At 43.0% G+C, this 20,748-nt stretch overlaps 1 protein-coding gene across 5 annotated transcripts in view; it reads right to left on the bottom strand.

The window, feature by feature from the left end:
• Window positions 1–20,748, bottom strand: part of LOC134213731 (klarsicht protein) — a 780,975-nt gene that overhangs the window by 50,062 nt on the left and 710,165 nt on the right. For 4 of the 5 annotated variants that reach the window (XM_062693046.1, XM_062693047.1, XM_062693049.1 and 1 more), the window contains 3 exons: window positions 14,582–14,980; window positions 1,336–1,911; window positions 10–895 (listed from right to left, as the gene is read on the bottom strand). In XM_062693046.1, the coding sequence (XP_062549030.1) occupies window positions 10–895; window positions 1,336–1,911; window positions 14,582–14,980 (1,861 nt within the window). The remainder of the gene's footprint in view (window positions 1–9; window positions 896–1,335; window positions 1,912–14,581; window positions 14,981–20,748) is intronic. The other variant, XM_062693048.1, reaches the window with a different exon arrangement.

The raw sequence follows: 20,748 nt of genomic DNA, 5'->3' as shown, positions 1-20,748 counted from the left end.
AATTCTTACTGTATCTATCATCCATCCGGTACTCATCCAATCGCCTTCGCCGATTCAAAGAGTTTGTGTTCGCCTCAGAACCCTTGCTAAGCGAATCGTTCTTTCGGAATCGCGGTGGCGACAACGAATCCATATTGGCCGCCGAAAGCGATGAGGATGCACAGTCCGACTGGGAATCGATGAAATTCCTATAATCGTCTCCAAAGTCCAGCAAACGGCGAGCGGCATCCGTGTCCCGGTCTTCCGAGTACGGTTCGCTCATGTATTTCTCCTGGTAGTTGTCCCACGCCTGCTCCGAGAAGCTACTCATCTCCTCGGTACCGGTGCCCGTTCCATTGAGGTCGGCTTCACTCCGCTCCACACCATCTAGATTATAATTAGCCAACGCGGCTAATGATCCTAGATTGAGACTGCCGCAGCGGGCGCGCGTGGCGGAACCGATCTTGAAGTTTGGCTTCGCCATCAGTGCCTGCTGCTGTTGATGTTCCTCTTCGCTATCCGGAGCGGATTTCTTCGTCGACACGGTGGCCATCATCGTCGTCATGGCCGTTGACCTCGTCGTCTGCCGAGCAGAGGACGATTTGCGCGATCCAGACGACCCGGACAGTGACGACAGCGTGACCAAATCATCCGACAGTCGAATCCGTCCGGAGAAGGATTCGGACTTGAGCAGACCGCCTCCTCGATGGCTGCTGGACTGATGCTGATGATGCTGCTGCTGGCGACCGCCACTACCACTGCTACTTCCGGCCGATAGTTGAATTTCTCTTAGGGGTTGCTGCTGCTGAAGCAATTGCTGCTGGTGCTGCAGAATTAACGAGTGCTGTAAAAGGTGCAACGTCGACGACTGTTGCGCTGGTTGCGATTCGTCCGAACCCGACTCGTCGATGCGATTCTGCATGGGGAAAGGTAGACAAATGAAACGATGTTAATTTTATCTGCAAGCAATAAATCAACTTGTGTTTGAGAATCTCGACTTCTTATGACAAGATGAGGTCATGTGCTCTCAGGGCTGATCATCATGATACAAACGTGACTTTCAATTTCAGCAAATGTAACCTTCTGACTAGCACTATGTGGCACGATTATTAAAAAGAGAATTGATAGCCCTAGCTGCAATGAACAAACAAACCTAAAGACTGCCGAAAATATAATATTTGTCAGGTACCTACAACGTGTTCAATTTATTTCAAATCAATTGAAAGAAAATGCATGTCAGCCCGTCGTTTCATCTAGCACACTTATCACCAGAAAAATACCAAAAGTTTGTTATCTACTTTTCACACCTACTAACACAACAGAAAATAATGCAACCGCCACAAAAAAAAATCTCACCTTGCGTCTCGCACGGAGCTTGCGCTTCTTCAGCGAACCTTTGCTGTCCGAGCTCTTGACTGCCAGCTGGCTTCCGTTGCCGCTGCTCGTCGTTTGCTTCAGCGTCCCGGACCGCATCGCCGACATCGTGTTCAGGGCGGACTCGCTAATGGAAAAGCTCGCCGTCAGCCGCTGGTTGGAATGCGTTTCGAGCCGTTCGCCGTACTGGTTGATCTCCACGGCGGACGTGTTCAACTGGGAAATGCACGACACTGACCACGGCCGTTCGGCGGTGGATTTGTTCGCCCGCCGCTTGACGAGCGATGGATTCGAGTTGGAGTTGTTCTTGTCCTCATCGTTGGAGATGATGGACACTTCCGAGGGGTACGCATTGTCGATGAGCATCTCCTGCGAGGTTTGATCCCCCTGGAGACACGTGGCCACGGAATTGGCAAGGCCCTCCGAACTGTCCGTGTCGCGGGCGATAGAATCGGAATCGGTGTACTCGCCGGAGGCCTCGCAATCCGTTGTGGGTGCCGAGCCGGGCAGTATCGGTGCAGTGGCGGCCACGTCCAGAGGTTGTTTTTCGAGCCATTCCTGTTGGTATCGAAAAGAAAAATTATCAGAATAAGTAAATAGAAGCGTAAATTGAAATGGAATTCGTTTGAATGTTGTTATATCCAATGACAAATCATTCGCAATAATCATTGCATTGAAGGACCTTGAACTTAACCATGACGATGCATTATTTTATCGACTGAAGGAGGTTTTATGACAAAATAATAACCATGCCAATCATTTGATACCTATTTAAAATGCATGCTTTTTGTATTAAGTTTGCATTTAACTTCCAATTTAATGCATTATGATTCCGGATTAATCGTCATTAGTTATAGACATGGGGCGCACCTTGGCCGTGCGGTAAGACGCGCGGCTACAAAGCAAGACCATGCTGAGGGTGGCTGGGTTCGATTCCAGGTGCCGGTCTAGGCAATTTTCGGATTGGAAATTGTCTCGACTTCCCTGAACTTAAAAGTATCATCGTGTTAGCCTCATGATATACGAATGCAAAAATGGTAACTTGGCTTAGAAACCTCGCAGTTAATAACTGTGGAAGTGCTTAATGAACACTAAGCTGCGAGGCGGCTCTGTCCCAGTGTGGGGATGTAATGCCAATAAGAAGAAGTTATAGACATGGGATATGTTGGGATGTAACACATATGTCGCGTCGGTAGATAAGCCAGATTGTACCTCTAATACAAAATAGTTACGAGGCATAAATAAAATGTAATTTTTTGTTACGTAATCTGCAAACGATCAAAAATAAAAAAATGAAAGGTTATGTAAAAAATAAACTCTTGATTGCGATACGGTTATGGGGCGATTCAAATATGACGTCCACTACTTTTTGGGATTTCTAGACCCCCTCCCCACCCCCCTCTGTGACGCTTTTTTGTATACCTAGTAGGGGAAGGTGGGGAGACTTGATCCCCGGGGAGACTTGATCACCCCCTGTTTTATCAAGAACTAAACTAGTTTTGTTCTAGCGTATTTTTTAGTATAGATCCTCTAGACAAATGACCTTTATGTGGTGAGTTATTTTTTGGATTGACAACCTTATTTATTCTGCAGGGCGGTTTGTATGTTTTGACCTTCCTAAAGATTTTTTTATTGGCCACGTAAAATTTGAACAACTTTTCATAAAACTGACCAAATGCTTTCGTTAAGCATATTTATGGCTTTGTGCGGATAAATATGCTTAATGATCTGTACTGATGAAAATGTCAACATTCCATCAATGTTTTAGGATGTTTGGATTTGAAGTAATTGCCTCAATATGGGGACATTTAATCCCACATTAGTCACCCACACAAAAATTTAATGAAAAAATTCAAAAAATATATATCTGTTCTCGAGCTTTTATTTTTTTGCAGATTTAACAGATTTGATGAAGGGTGGACGGGAAAAAATATTTATTGCGTAGATATCATAGAAAGGGGATCAAGTCTCCCCAAATTTTAAAATTGCATGTGCTGTCGAATAAAATAACAAAAACCGTTCATGTATACGAAAAATATTTTTAAAAAATCTGAGGACACCTTTCTAATTTTATCAAATCAAGTTCTTGGGGAGGGATCAATTTCCCCCGAATATTTTAAAAGTCGATTTTTGACAGCACTCCAAAAAATTGATAGTGTATCAATAACAACAATAATTTAAGGACTGTCACACATCAGTAAAGTTAAATGCTATACAGTAATATCCCGATTTTATCACCCCCCTGGTGAATTTTGGGGTGATAAAATAGGGCATGTGACAAAATCGAAAAAAAAATATTTTCAATTTTTTAATTTATTTTACAAATATGAATCAGTTTATGCCTTGGAAAGGCAAAATGCGTGAACAGTACTCGTTATTTCTTGTTGTAAATGCTTACAAAATCCTTCGCAGGTACTGAAAAGTTATTCATAGTAAATTCCATGCGGTAAAATTTATTTCATGAAAATCATTGTTGTTTGCGGTATTATTTACGAAAATAAAAAGAACGACTAAAATTTTCATAAAATCGGGACGCGATAAAATAGGGTCGAAAACGTGATAAAATCGGGGGTAGACAAAATCGGAGGTAGACAAAATCGGGGATCGGCCGTTCGGCTACGGAAGGTCCGGCAGGGACACAGGTAGCATTGGTTCGGCTATATTGGTTCGGCCTCCAAGGTAGTCAAGTTAGGGAGCGTCAAGGTGGGATGGTCGGTGTGCCCTGTGAGCATATACGAGCAACTCGAAGTTTGCTTCAAGTGCCGGCAACCGGGGCACAAGCAATGGGACTGCAAAGACAGAAGCAAGCTTTGCCGACGCTGCGGAGTGGAGGGACATAAAGACACAATGCTGCACGAACCTTCCCAATTGTTTGATTTGTTCAAGCAAAGCTGTGAACAGCACGCACCCCATGGGGGGTTCGAAGTGCCCGGCGTTTAAGCGTGCTGCAAAATCACAGTGCAGGTAACGCAGCTAAACCTGAACCACTGTGATGCTATGCGCCTCCTCGATGGTCGATCGAGCAGTTCAGTCGTATGCTGGATTGTTTGACGGCTAATTTGATGGGGCGTAGGCCGGTGATGATAGCGGTGGACTTCAACGCTTGGGCCGTGGAATGGTAAAGCCGATCCATGAAACAACGGGGGCAGATCCTGCTGGAATCACTGGCCATGTTGGATGTGGACTTGGCTAATGTCGATACCAAAAGTACCTACAGCTGTAACGGGGCCGAGTCGATTATCGACGTTACGTTCTGGAGCCCTGGCCAAACGAGTAGTTCGAACTGGAGAGTAGATGATGGCTACACTCACAGCGACCACCTGGCGGATCGCTACAGTATCGACTATACGACCAGCATTCAGCGGACGGAAGAAGGGGCGAGGCCTAGCTTCGAAGGCCTGTGTCAAAGTGCCAACGCGAATCCATGGGGTGACGCCTATAGGGTCGTAATGGCCAAGACACGTGAGGCGATGGCTCCTACAGAGCGGTCTGCAGAGATGCTGGAGATGATCATCGCGGAACTCTTCCCACGTCATGACCCAAGTCCCTGGCCCCACTTTGTGGAGCTGCCAGGGGCCAGGGTGGCCGACGAGAGAAGAGTAACTGTGGCGGAACTTGCGGGGATTGCACAGTCCCTTAGTGGTATTCCGGTATTACGAACCTGGCCATCAAAGCTGCCATTGCTGAGGCTCCCGAGATGTTCAAATCTGTCATGCAGAGATGCCTGGACGAGGGAGTCTTCCCTGAAGCATGGAAAAGGCAGAGCTTGGTCATATTGTCAAAGGCGGAAAAACCACCGGGGGATCCGTCAGCATATAGACCAATATGCCAGCTTGATACGGCGGGGAAGGTGCTCGAGAAGATCATCCTCAACAGGTTGTTGATACGCACGGTCGCTCTGTCCATACTGAGGTATGGGGGGGCTTGCTTGGGGCACGGCCCTGCGTACTAACTTGCATTGCGTCACCGTACCGTGTCGCACGATGCACTTTGCGTCATCACCGGTATGATGCCTATTGACATCGTTATCGGTGAAGACATAGAGTGTCAGGTTGGCCACAATAGTCAAATGGTAGCGTGCGTGGGACAGTTCCACTAAGGGTAGATGGACAGGTTGATACCGGAGATAGGTACGTGAGTCAAGAGGCGCCATGGGGAAATCACTTTCCACCTGACCCAGGTCCTTACAGGCCATGGTTGCTTCAGACAGTATCTACACCGGTTCGGCCTGGCCCGAGTGTCCGGTGTGCGAAGGTTTAGAGGAAACGGCGGAACACGTGTTGTTCGTGTGCGCACGTTTTCGCACAATGCGTGACCACATGCTTGCCACATGTGGTCTGGACACTACCCCGGACAACCTAGTCTGGAGGATGTGTAAAGATGAAGTTAGCTGGAACGCTATCGTCTATCGGCTATCGTCCAAATCGTCTCGGATCTACACAGAAGGTGGCGCGTGGACTCAAGGATGGCTAGTTCAAGCGCAAACAATAGGTGGTCTAAGGGTTCGGAGTCAGCTTCATGGGTCATACCGGTGCCCTGTGATCGAACTCAATCCGTTTATCGAACAAGTGGCCGCACGAAGAACAACATGGTATCGTCGCTTTCGCGGCGTCGGTCAACCGGGCGGGTTCCGAGCCCGAGGACGGAAAGGGGTCCTCGTCAAGGCTGGGGCGGGCGTAGGCACCGCGTCGGCAAGTCCCTCTGTGTGATGGCGAATTGGCCCTATTGCAGAGAGGTCAATTTGGGGTGCACGCGGCATCATCATTCTTGATACCAGCCGTGCAGAGGGAAGCAGGCGCGAAGTCGACCTTTCCTACCTTCCGAGGTCATAGGGCGTGATAAGGCCACCTGGAAAGCCGGCAATGCGCTGGCACGATACCATGGTGTTCTTCTAAAAAAGCGAGTCACGATGTTCGGTGCTGCCAGGACACGTAGCTAACCTCGAGGGTGCGTTGTGCACTGATCCCCTTTGAAGCATTACTAGTTGTACCGAAGGGACGACGGGCTTGGCGGCAACGGAAACGCTTTAGCGGATCGGGGATGCAGTCCTGCCTCCCTCATTTGCTAATGGAGGTGGTCCCTAACCCCGCACTTTCTAGCCGTCCAATTCAGGATGTCTGTTGAGCAGATTCCCCCTCCATTGCTTAGGAAGAAAAAAAACACATACACACAGACATCACTTCAATTCGTCGAGCTGAGTCGATCGGTATATCGGGCCTCCTATAAAAAGTTCTTTTTTGAAGCGAACATATAGCCAAAGTAAGCAGTATTTGATTTTCGCGAGACATGGGAAATCGAAGTTAGAATTGAGAACTGAGAAGTGGGATGTAAAATAATCGAAGCGAGAAATTAGAAATATATTTCTTATATATACTTATAAGTATTGAAAAGTGAGAAATAATTCCTTATTTCTTCATTTTCGTTATCATTTCTCCTACCTTCTTGGTTATTCTGTTGTTTCATCATGTCCCTTTTGACGTAGGACTACGTCTGTGTTTTCTATATTGGGGTACACTTTACGATTGCGAAAATCGGGGACCGTCACGAAAATATGATAGACTTTAAACTTTAATATCTAAGCCATTTCTCGATGGATTTTCAATTTTTTTGGACCATTCGATCAAGGATGAGTCAACGCTTCTTTGTATTTATTTGAAAATACTGATTTTTAACTATTTATTATCGATAATTGATGAAAAGTTTAGAAATAGGTAGGGTAAGACGGTATAATATGCCCCCCCTAAGGCAAAACCTTGATAACTTTTTACTTTTCATCGCAATTTATGCAAACTTTGTGTTATTTGGTAGTGCAAGAAGTCGCAAATGCATTGCCCGTGAGTAGTCATATAAAAATATTACAGATAACACGTAATAATGCTTTTTTGAAAAGTCGTGAAAAAATGAATTTCAAAAGGTGCCTGGGCAATACGCCCCACCTTAGCCAAAGACGTTCCATAGCCCTTCATTAGTATTTCATCAATCCCATAATAAAAAGGTTACAAATCCTTATGTGCTCGACATTAAAAAACCAACATAAGTCCATTTAATCAGGTTTTAATTACATATCAATAATTTCCATACAATTTGGAAGCAACTGCTGCAAGCTCGCCGCGCTTGTGTCCAGTTGGTAAGGGCATATCGTCCTGCCTACACTGGGGCGTTTTGGCCAGTAAAACATATTTTCGAAAATCGTTACGTTTTGAAGATGGAAGCAATTTTATATCATATTAACCACTGAGAAAAGTTATTTTGTTGCCCAACTGAGTGTTCCCGTGCAAGTTTTGCGGACAGTATGCTAGCGTCGCTCTAGAATGTTGAGCAAACAAACATGAAAAGTTACATCAAAACTGTCACTTTTTGTATTTTGCTATTATTTTCATCATGTAATACAAAAATACTTCCACATTCACATAGTACGATGGTTTTACAAATATTTATAGGTACCAACTGATTTTGACCTTTAGTTGGTTATAGTTTTCTAGAAATCAAAGAGGGGCGTTTTGGCCAGGTGGGGCGCATTATACCGTCTTACCCTAAACTAACCAATCACGTACATGCATCACTAGCACAGACATCAAAAATCAATCACTTGCGGGTTTGGATCTAATCCTCAGTTTGAACAAGGTTTCACGCAGAGCAGACGCATCAAAGCGATCGTAGCGGAGCGGGCACAGCATCACGGAGGCGCTAATAACATTTTCAAAGGAAATCAATCGCATTGGTGGTGGTGCTCGATGTGTTACTGCAGATCATTAAAAATCAACGAACCAGAATTTCATATGAAGAAAAAATTTACCATAAAAATAGCACTGTGGTGATCCCGCACCGCCAATGCCGATGCTGAAAATTTATTACAAATTGTGGTGTCAGTTGGTTTGGGAAAAGAAAATTGGTTCTTCTCAGAACCAACATTTTATGAAAAGAAAGAGTTAATTGCGAAAATGGACTGTTTCGGTGGCATCGGGTTTGGCGTGGTAGTTTGGTTGCTGTTAGTGATTCCATCCATTAAAATTCACTACATCATCTCCCTCCGACGCGCTATCAAATTCGCTATTTACGATTGAGTTTTACACTTTGAAGAAAGTTTATTTCGGATGGTCGGATCAACATTATTTTGCATAAAATAAATGAAGACGCCACCTCAGTGGAAACTTTCTACAGCAACCACCCATGAGTGAACGTCGCTCGGACAGACAGATGCCGAAAGATAATGTTTTGTAATATGAAGAAACTTGTTTTGAGTCAAATTTCTGTTGTCATTCCTCGCAACAATACGCATCTTAGATAAACAACATCTCATAACCAAATTCAGAATCGAGAAAATTTCATAGGATTCTTAGAATTTGTCATTCTCCGAACGTTGTCTGCGGTATCCCGATCGAAATAGTTCGCGCGTGCCGAAAAGCACATTTCTCATATCTAATGAAGTAATTCCATTAGCCCCGCCCCTTCAATAATCGTTATAAGTGCACATTATATTTACACCCATATCGGCTCACAAAGGGGCGGGGCTTACGGAGTGCAATTTATTAAATACAAGAAAGCTGCTGTTCGGCGCGCGCGAGCCATTTTGATCGGGATTCCACAGAGAGCAGTTCGACATTCGATGCAGCGGAGCGGACACAGCAGCACGAAGGAGTGGGTGGCAGTGTGGCAATGCTGAAAAATTATGTCAACCTTTGGAGGCTTAGCGAAAAATCATCAAGTGGCGGTCGGACAGTTGCAACGCAAGGTGTCGACAAGCGATTGGATGCAGTTAGTTATTGGAATGGGAATTGGGAAAAGAAAATTGGTTCTTCTCAGGACCAACATTTTATGAAAAGAAAGAGTTAATTGCGAAAATGGACTGTTTCCGTGGCATCGGGTTTGGCGTGGTAGCTTGGTTGCTGTTAGTGATCGCATCCATTCAAATTTACTGCATCATCTCCCTCCGACGCGCTATCAAATTCGCTGTTTACGATTGAGTTTTTCAGTTTGAAGAAAGTGTATTTCGGATAGTCGGATCAACCTTCTTTTGTATAAAATGGTGGCTTTTGTATAAAATCAATGAAGACGCCACCTCAGTGGAAACTTTCTACAGCAACCACCCATCGGTGAACGTCGCTCGGACAGACAGATGCCGAAAGATAATGTTTTGTAGTATGGAGAAACTTCGTCTTGAGTCAAATTTCTGTTGTCATTCCTCGCAACAATACGCATCTTAGATAAACAACATCTCATAACAAAATTCAGAATCTTGCGAGAAAATTTCATAGGATTCTTAGAATTTGTCATCCTCCGAACGGTCCGTTGTCTGCGGAATCCCGATCAAAATGGCTCGCGCGCGTCGATAACCAGCTTTCTTATATCTAATGAAGTAATTTCATTAGCCCCGCCCCTTCATTAATCGTTATGAGTGCACATTATATTTACACCTATAACAGACCACAAAGGGGCGGAGCTAACGGGCTTAATTTATTGAATACAAGAAAGCTGCTTTCCAGCGCGCGCGAGCCATTTTGATCGGGATTTCGCAGAGAGCGGTTAAATAAGATTTTACGCAGAGCCGACGCAGCGGAGCGAACACAGCAGCACGAAGGCGCTCTGGTAGCATTTTCAAAGGAAAATCATCGAATTGGTGGTGGAAGTCAGCATTTTATGTGAAGAAAGAGTTGATTACAAAAATGACGTCTGTTTCGATCCCGTGCGATGCAGTGGCGATGCTGAAAATTTATTCCAAATGGTGGCGTCTTAGCGAAAACTCATCGAGTGGTCGTCGAACAATAACAGCACGAAGTGGAATTCTAACCCTAACGTTTCGACAAGCATTGGGTTGCAGTTAGTTTTTGGAAAGGTGCACAAAATTGGTCCTTCTCAGGATCAGCATTTTCTGAACAGAAAGGGTTGATTGCAAAATGGACTGTTTCGGTGGCATTGGCGTTTGGCGTTTCGGTTGCTGTAAGCGATTCCATTAATTCGAACAAATTTGTTGCGTTGTCATTCACCGACACGCGCTTATGATTCTGCTATCGAAGAGTAACTTTCTGTTAATGCTAAACTATTAATTTTGGACTTTGATGAACATTCTTGCATCCCGGATTAAGCTACCCTTGTGTAAAATAATGGTACTGTAAAGAACCGATATTTTTCAAATAATGGAGCTTTTCAATCCTCAACTACAACAAAACATAATCAAAATCTTGTGAGGAAATTCCATTTGACTGCTACTGACGCCATCCATTTGAACAAACTCATTGCATCATCTCCTTCCGACGCGCGCTTGTGGTTGTGCTACCAAAGGGCAACTTTCTGTCGTCGCCAAACGATGGTAGCCCGGAAAAAAAATCGAAATCATTTCTAATGACTAACGAAACAAAACCAAAGAATCTGGCCAGAAAATTTCACTTTCCTTCGACGACAGCGAAATCGATGAAAACGCCACCTTAGTGAAACATGTCGTTTAGCTGCCTTAGTTTTTCCAATGGCGTATTATTAAAAACAACAAATCTTTCCAAAATCGTCATTGTCGTTTAAACAGCCGAACAGTCTGTTTGTCTGGGTAAACAATTTTCCTAGCTTGAGCTTGAGCTTGAGCTTGATTGACTGCTCGTAGTTGCTACTCCATTATGACCAGATCAGCTGTTCTTGCACAGGGAACCAACAGATGTTTGCTTGGGACTAGCACACATCTTCAATGTACAAGTACTGGTGATCTCATTTGTTAGGTCATACTGGCGCCTGCCACGTCAGAATGCAAGTCAATATAGGGAAGGGGGAGTAAATGATGATGCAATCACTCGCCCACTGCAAGCCGAATATACCTCTGCACTTGCCACGAGTTCATGCGGAATTTGTTGGAATTTCTGGGTTAGGTTGGAGAGGCAGAGGTCCGTCTTGGTTAACGAGCTGCCAATGTGATAGATAGGAGAAGGTAACTGATGGAATTTCTAATTGGATGTAGGAAACGAGCTCTATAGTTCATTTCCAATTCTATCAGATTACTGATAGAATACTCAAGTTGAAGGTATAGGAATAATAATGGAAACGGTATGGAAGTCCATTTCCAGTTCTAGCGATTGCTAGAACATGAGAAATAAAGAGAAAGATACAAAGTAGGAGAATGGAACGGACCTGGGATTGAAGTCTGGGTAAACAATTTTCCTAGCGGTCAAAAACTCTTCTTGGATAAATAGTTTATGTCCTGAAAAGGACTGTTTGTAATTTATTTTTGAAGTCCTGCTCACTTTGCCACCAGCGCTATAGAAAACTATGCATGTACGCTTCCATCGCGGGCGGAAGTCGAACGTTGCAAATTAATATATTTGTGTTTGCCTGTCATAAGACGAGTTTATACAATCCCATTGAATTCCACCACTTAATTGTATCTTGACAGATACGTATTTCGACCTCAAAAGTAAGGCCGTCTTCAGTGTCTCGTACTTGACTCGACTTCAAGTCGACAGGTGAAAACATTCCACTAAAAAGCTCAAAATAATTTTCTTATCATATTTGTGTTTGGTTTCGCGCCACCTCCGATTCTGCTTATTTTTCCTTTCGTCCGGACATTTTTGAGCATAATGTCTTCTAGGATTCTGATGATATCCACTGAAAGATAGACGAATGGCTTCAGTGGCGATGCGGCCGATGAGTCGTTCCTTTTCCACGGCTGGTTCATCCAACTGGGAGCTACTTTCAGTTTCTTGATTCGGTTGACCTCCGAGCAGTTTGCACAATGCTAATAAATTGACACAAATTATGATGAAAAATACCCTCCATTTCGTATAGCTACGTAGTCCTACGACACCTTTGCGTACAACCCGATTGGGCTGCACCTTTGAGTTTTTCTTTATTCCTTCGTTCCTCTTGCTACTTCTTTTTGCTACCTATTTGCTTCTTCTTCCTTTTTTTAATTTCTTTCTTCTTCTTTCTATATTCGTTTTTCTATATTTCTTCTCCCTTCTTCCTTCTTATTTCTCTTTTCTGTTTTGTCTCATTTCTTAGGTATCAGTTATTAGTTTCCTTCCTTTTCCTTCTTCCATCTTCCTTTTCCTCTTTCATTCTTACATCTTTCTTCTTTCCTTTTCCCTTCTTCCTTTTTCTTTCCTTTTTCTTCATTTTACCTTCTTTCTGTTTCCAGCTTTCTACTTTCTCATACTCCCTTCTTCTTTCCTCTTTCTGTCTCCAGTTCTTCTTCCTTCTTCTTTGTTCATTCTCCATTCTCATTTCTTGCTTCTTCTTGTTTACTCCTACTACTAACTAACCCTAATCCTCAAGAAGACAGTTGGAAGTTACATCTGCGTCATTATATTGCACTTTGAAAGTGTATCCGAACTTATTGATCACGGTGTAAGTAACTAAGCGAGTAACTACTGTGTAGGTATAACAATCATCAGCGGCGGAGTTCTTCGTAGTTTTAACCGGAAACAGTAAAGTTTCCGGTAAGATGCTGAAATCATTTTTTAAATCCACGTGATTTTTTTTAAATTGACTAATTTTTTCGGAAAACTGATTTTAAGGACTTTTTATTCGTTTTTGTCATTACTATCAAATTTTCAGATATTATTTATGACACTACATTAACGTAATTAATCGATGTTTCTTTACTCTTTAAAACAATCAAGCTTTGAATAAACGTAAACTACATCCGGGTCTCTCCTTAGCCGTGCGGTAAGACGCGCGGCTACAAAGCAAGACCATGCTGAGGGTGGCTGGGTTCGATTCCCGGTGCCGGTCTAGGCAATTTTCGGATTGGAAATTGTCTCGACTTCCCTGGGCATAAAAGTATCATCGTGCTAGCCTCATGATATACGAATGCAAAAATGGTAACTTGGCTTAGAAACCTCGCAGTTAATAACTGTGGAAGTGCTTAATGAACACTAAGCTGCGAGGCGGCTCTGTCCCAGTGTGGGGATGTAATGCCAATAAGAAGAAGAAAAAGAATATCCGGGTCTCATAAAACGTCCTGGAGTTCAGAACATGCGATCTAAAATGCCTTGAAATGCCTTTTTCGGTAATGATCCGCAAATGCATTCATTATGGATGCGGCCAACCTTTCGAGATTTCCCCGAGGTTTTTAGATACATTATGAAAATTGCTTAAAAATCGCTCATTTCTGAAAAATGTACGCAGAATTATGTTTGACCGATATTCCTAAGGTTTGATGGTACAGCGTCATGAATCTGGAAGTCCTCAGAAAACGCTGAACATTTATCGGGTGACGTTTCAATATTCAATGTAGGTGTTACTATACTTCATAAATGACTGACCATATTTTTTCAGGACATCGTGGGAATCTCATGGACTTTAAGTAGTATGTATTGTCTGAATAAAATTGATCCGTGATATTTTTTTGAAATCGTGAGCACGAGCATGATTGATTGATTGACTGTAATTTCACAGGGAATCAATGGATGGAGCATGGGATGGTCTTATTTTCATCAGAAATTTCAAACATTGTCAAAATGTCAAAATGCCATTTTTTAAACAAAAGCTAAAAACTTCTTTTTTATTCAATAAAATCATTAGAAATAAATTTAATGTATTGTGAATCAAAACCAGATTTTTTTTTGATTGACAGAAAAATATATTTTTACTTTAATGACTCAAAGTCAACTAAAAAGTCGAATTTTCGTTATTGCATACCCTTGGCTTACAGATTATAAGCTATTTTTATAGATCCATGTTGAAAAGTTAATTTAAAATATTTTTGTTTTCAGACTTTGGGGGTGCACTCTAGGCAACCCATCTTGCCCCATCCTATCCTAATAATATGCTATATGTTGCTCAAAGCTTTTTTGATAACTGAGCAGGTAAATTTGATTAACATATGAGTCGATATCACCCAAGCAGTACTAGAAATTTGATATTCTTAAATAGTTAGATAGTTGTTATGTTATGTATGTACCAAGCAAGTATTTTTATGCATATATACGGATCATCCATAGAAATTTGTAAACTGAAGATAAAGATAAATCGTAGGTTGAAAAATTACTCAATAAATTTTACAGAAACCTAAATAAAACGAATAATGCCGAACAAATGATCAAAACTGTCTTTGACAACTTGTTTTTGAAAATAAAGTGTAACATTGTTGCGAAACACTTCGTGTCCACGAGTCAATTTGCAACAGCATGCAATCTAATCAAGCGCGAGACAATAGCCATCGGCGCGCAACAAGGAACAACAACAACAGCGAACAGGCATGGATATATGTTATAAAGGCATGTAAAACCAACTGGCATGCACTCACCTCGATCCGGTTGATCTTGAGATTGCTCATCACTTTCTCCGCCTTCCGACCGCTGCCGCTGTTGACTGTTCCGCCTCCAACGCTGCTGATGCCAACTGTGCCCTGATGGTGGCGCAATGACAACGACGTCGTTGACGAATGGTGATGGTGGTGGTGGTGCTGCTGCTGCAGCTGCGGGGACTGCAGATTGTGATAAAGCTGCTGGTGATGATGGCTATTGGAACTGCTCCCACTGGCACTACCGTGATGGTGGTGATGATAGTGATGCAGATATTGCGGATTTTTCACAACGGTTTTGGGTGTTTTTGCAAGAATTTCGTCCCGTACCAACGTTTCGGCATGCAGCACTAACCTTTGGATCGTCGGACTCGTTGCATATTGCTGCTTCTGCTGGTGCTGCTGTTGTTGATGATCGATTGATTTCGGTGATTGACCGCACACAGAAATGATGGATGGGATGAATAAATGGAAAACCGAAAACGGGAAAAATAACGAGATATAAATCAGAAAACAATGAACTACAGAGAAACAAAACTGGATAGTATCGAAAATATTTGGCAAAGCTAAGATAAGATTTCATTTTATGACTAAAAGCTAGAGATTAAATATATAAGCATTGATTAGGAATAATTGAATGGCTTGGAAGAACCTAATTATCAATATAAAAAATAGAATGAATTTGATCATTCATTTATTTAGCATTAGTAGATCATGAGAATAATTTACCGTATTTTATGGTTTTCCTCTAGTTTCAAAGTTAGAAGATTTTGTTGCAATCAGTAAATTCGATACTGTGCAACTCGCGTGACGGTGGCCAATGGTACACTCGGCATAGATATAACAAGCCAGTGTCAGAGCTCTCAGTCAGTACCTAGATGACGTGAGCTCGCGTTATATCTAATAAATAACAATTATTGGTGAAAAAAAAACACAACGACCGAATCGAAACAAAAAACGACACGCCAACAGCTGGTTTACGTTGGCAATTACTGCCGCGAGCGCGCGCGACTGCCTTGTGTGTGTCAACCGCGAAACGAAACTGAAGACGTGGGGAGCGGTCGCCAGTCGCGCTACCCATCATACGCCATGGCCGCCAAACTGCAGAAACTCGGCTCCTCCGGCGGTTCGCTCGGCGGGCTGTCTTTGCTCTGATGGTGTTGGGGAGTGCATACTGGGATGGCAGGCAGAGAGATATCTCGCGCGCTCGGTAAAGAGACGGTGCGTTATCAAGATTGCGATAGCTGTGTGTCGACGGTTCCACTAATTCGCAGCGACACGCACAGTGGGCCGTGTTTAATGATGGGAAATCGGATTTTAAAGGTTGATTTGAGATCACTATCGTAACTCAGACCAACAAACTATGCTGAAGGTACCTGAGTTCGATGTTGGCTTAATCTGTATTCTACTTGTTCTAGATCACACTAAGAATGACAGACACGATTCCTTCGCATCATCCAAGATAAACATTGTATGCTGCACTATGAGACATTTCCGAAAGATTGGTTCTGGCCAATCCCGGCCCCGAGTTTCACACACCAGATTGGGTAGATCTGTTGATCGACACTGACTGAACTAAATCTCGATGTTCTATTTCTCGATATCTCTCCCTATGTCGATGGTTTACCCTTCAATCTGCATACATTCGGGCTTTCAATTATCGAGATGATAACCTTCCTATCTCAATATCTCTCTATCTCGATGTGTTCTGGTCATATTCTGTTCGAATTCTTTCTCGTTATGTCGATATATTAAAATTTCTAGGCTACTAGGCCATTTTTGGACAATAACAACAGTCTGGCAGATCACGAAATCGTGTTTCTTATCTCGGATGTACGAGTAATGAAAGCACCTTCGGAACGTATAAGAATAAGAAGTTGACCAATTACAACTGCAGACTGATTTTATGGGACTGAACCTAGAAAACTTCTATGGTTAGGACAAAATCAATCAAAAGACGGAACTAATAACTAGGGTACTTAACGACCTCATGGACATCCATGCACCAGAGATCGAAATAACTGTAAAAGACAAAAATACCCCCTGGATTACCCTATTCCAATAGAAGAAGAGGCAATAGCGAATGGATTGACTACATTGCCAAGCGAAATCGTGTTGTCTTATTAATTTCCACAGCAAAGAAACGATACCCTGAGAAATATTTTGGCAACAATCATCCAGCAAAGCAACTATGGAGTAACCTTCGCCTTGAGAGAATACACAATAACGCAAAGAAGGACATCGCCTATGTAGGAGCGGATCCTGAATCCCTGAACCAGTTTTTCGTGGAAGAACATACTCAATTGGATGCTGTCGCTGATACCGGAAACTCATCTGCGAGATATCAACCTGTCCAGCGCCATTTGTTACACCAACAACGGTTTAGTTTTCGTCATACCAACCAAGCGCAAAATTCTAGAAAAATGTCAGAAATTCAAACTAATGCCACAGGGACAGACAACATTTCTATAGCCTTTTTGAAAATACTAAACCCGCAGATCCTCCCTGTACTAGAGCACCTGCTAAACTATATTATTGAAGTCAAAGCTTTTCCTTTTGTTTGGAAACGTGCTCTTGTAACACCAATACCTAAATCGATTGATCCAAATGGACCAAAGGATTTCCGACCAATAAGTGTATTTCCCGTCATTGCGAAGAGTCTAGAGAAAACTCTGCTACACCAGATATCGGAACACCTGAATAATCCAAACATAACCTTACTTGCAAAACATCAGTCAGGTTACCGCAAAGGTTACAGCACTACCATCGCACTTTCCAAAGACACACATGACGTTTACACTAACTTCGATCAGAACCGGTGTACCGTAATGGTTTTGGTTGATTTTTCACTTGCGTTCAATTGTGTAAACAGCGGTTATCAACCTTTTTCATGAGAGGTACCCCTTCGAACTTTTGTATTAACTGAGGAACCCCCTTGAACAGAGGCGTCCGAGTCTCTTGAAAGGATGTTTCCAAAACTTTTAAAAGAACCTCCCGAGCCTCTTGAATAGAGCCTTTCGAGCTATTTGCAAAAAGGTCTCGACCTCTTGAAAGAAAGCTCCCAAGCCTCTTGAAAGGAGCAGTCCAGGGCACTTAAAACGAGGCTTCCGGGCCCCTTGAAAGGAGGATTCCGAACTTTTTGAAAGGAGGCTTCCAAACCTCTTGAAAAGAGGCTTTCGAGCCTCTTGAAATGATGCTTCCAAGATTCTTGAAAGGAGGCTTCCAAGATTCTTGAAAGGAGGCTTCCGAGTCTCTAAAAGGTAGCCTTTTGAGCTTCTTGGAAGGCGGCTTCCAAAACTCTTTACAGAAGGCGTTCAGGCCACTTAAAACGAGACTTCCAAACCTCTTGAAAGGAGGCTTCCGAGCCTCTTGAAAGGAGCCATCCGAGTCTCTTAAAAGGAGGCTTCCAGGCATCTTGAAAGGAGGCTTCCTGAGCCTCTTGAAAAGGGCTTCTGAGCCTCTTGAAAGGAGGCTGAGCCTCTTGAAAGGAGGCTCTGAGCCTCTTGAGAGGAGGCTTGAGCCTCTTGAAAGGAGGCTTCCTGAGCCTCTTGAAAGGAGGCTTCTGAGCCTCTTGAAAGGAGTCTTCTGAGCCTCTTGAAAGGAGGCTTCCAGGCCTCTTGAAAGGAGGCTTCCGGAGCCTCTTGAAAGGAGGCTCTGAGCATCTTGAAAGGAGGCTTCCTGAGCCTCTTGAAAAGGGCTTCCAGGCCTCTTGAAAGGAGGCTTGAGCCTCTTGAAAGGAGGCTTCTGAGCCTCTTGAAAGGAGGCTCTGAGCCTCTTGAGAGGAGGCTTGAGGCCTCTTGAAAGGAGGCTTCCAGGCCTCTTGAAAGGAGGCTTCTGAGCCTCTTGAAAGGAGGCCTGAGCCTCTTGAAAGGAGGCTCTGAGCCTCATGAAAGGAGGCTTCTGAGCCTCTTGAAAGGAGGCTTTCGAGCCTCTTGAAAGAAGGCTTCCGAGCCTCTTGAAAGGAGGCTTCCAAGCCTCTTGAAAGGAGGCTTCCGAGCCTCTTGAAAGGAGGCTTCCGAGCCTCTTGGAAGAGGCTTCCGAGCCTCTTGGAAGAGGCTTCCGAGCCTTTTGAAAGGAGGCTTCCGAGGCTTTGGAGGCTTTGTCCTTCTGAAATTTGGCTTCCGGGCCTTATGAAAAGTTTATTCTTCCGGGCCTCTTTGAAGGAGCATTCTGAGCCTTTTGAAAAGAACCTTCCGAATCTCTTGAAAGGAGGCCTCCAAGTCTCTTGAAAGATGTCGTCCAAGCCTCTTGAGATAAGACTTCCAAACCTATTGAAAGGCGGCCTTCGAAACAACTGAGCTTTTCGAAAATAAGCCTTCGTGCCTCTCAAACGAAGGCTTCCGAACATTCGAATTCTAGATTTTAGTTAAGAAGCATCGATCAAGTAGATTGCATAGAAGATTTTTCTTTCAAATTTGTCCATTTTTTCGATCTCTCGTTCCGTATCCCTTGGTTGTGGAGGTCAGGATTCAATTGGCTTTGATTTACTGATCACTATACGTATTATGTACAAGACAGTTTATAAGTTTGGAATGATAGAAATACAAAATTATCCTAACATTATCAATATGTCTTGATTGGAATTGTAATAAGTCTGGCATTACGCATTTTTTTCCGAGGTACCCCCTGTGTCTAGCGAAGGTACCCCCAGGGGTACATGTACCCCAGGTTGAGAACCGCTGGTGTAAAGCATCAAAAGCTGCTTATCAAACTACTTGACGAATTCAATTTTTCTGAAGAAGCAAGCGAGCCTATTGCTTCGTTTCTGAGCCAACGCAAGTAAGCCGTTCAAATAGGTAACTGAACATCATCTGAACGATCAGTTCCAGATGGCACTCCCCAAGGGTCGTATTGGAATGCCCTACTACTTAGTTTATGCATTAACAGCCTCCCATCACAACTAGAGTGCAAGTATCAGAACAGCTTGCTACAGCTATAAACGAGGATCTCGCAACTGTTGAACCCAAAAAACTCAAGCGATAATATTCTCTAATAAGATCATCCCAGGTAACCCAAAAGTGTTTTGTGGTGAACAATTAGCACCCTCTGACTCGGTCACCTTCCTAGGATTGCAAATGGACAAAAATATGAGCTAGACTGGACAAGTGAATGAAGTGATGAGCACCCTACGAACTTTTCTTTATCATACCAATACAAAACATTAAAAGTAAAAATCGGGCCACTGCGAAACGTCTAATAAAATACGTTATATCAAGATGTAGAGAGGTGACTCTATATGATATTTTGAAACGATTCAGTTGAATCTGTTGAACAACAGATGTTGCAAAACACTCATTTTTGGTGGATCGCATCTGATTAACCCGACCAGTAGATAGATTTATATTAGAACTTATTATTCTGTCACAGCAGTTTTTTTTTATTACTGCGGATGTTATAAAACATGTATCATTAGTAGTTAAAATAACAAAAATTGTAACAAAATCTCTTCTAGTTTTAACAAAAATATAACTCAATGTGTTACATAAAAAGGGGTGAAAATATCTTATCTTCTTCTTCTTATTGGCATTACATCCCCACACTGGGACAGAGCCGCCTCGTAGCTTCCACAGTTATCAACAGCGAGGTTTCTAAGCTAAGTTACCATTTTTGCAATCGTATATCATGAGGCTAACACGATGATACTTTTATGCCCAGGGAAGTCGAGACAATTTTCAATCCGAAAATTATCTAGACCGGTACCGGGAATCGAACCCACCCTCAGCATGGTCTTGCTTTATAGCCATGCGTCTTACCACACGGCTAAGGATGGCCCCTCTTTATACTATAACAAATTATGTTATTGAAAAGATTATGATTATCCATAATGTAGGCAATTAACTTTGTCCGGCTGGGTTCAACCTTGAATGTAAGTTCAAGTTGATAGTCAATTGTTCTTTTCGCATATTAGTTTGCCTTGCGTATATAGCTCATGCGATAAGGCCCAGAGCAACAAAACAGTGCCATGCTGCAGATGATTGAATTAGAATCCAATACTCAGGCCTAGTTTTCCTCGTATTTCAAATATTTTTGATCACATCTTGCTTGCCACATGATAAATGCTCAGAAGTTCGCAGTGCAAGTGCTTGAGATAATTTAATTTAACCAATCGTTTTATTAAATCCACAACTTCAAATCACAACCCACAGTGCACTTCCTTACTCACATCAGTC

The sequence above is a fragment of the Armigeres subalbatus genome, chromosome 2, assembly GCF_024139115.2.
Source record: "Armigeres subalbatus isolate Guangzhou_Male chromosome 2, GZ_Asu_2, whole genome shotgun sequence".
Taxonomy (NCBI): Eukaryota; Metazoa; Arthropoda; class Insecta; order Diptera; family Culicidae; genus Armigeres; species Armigeres subalbatus.
This window is presented reverse-complemented; position numbering and strand designations above follow the sequence as displayed.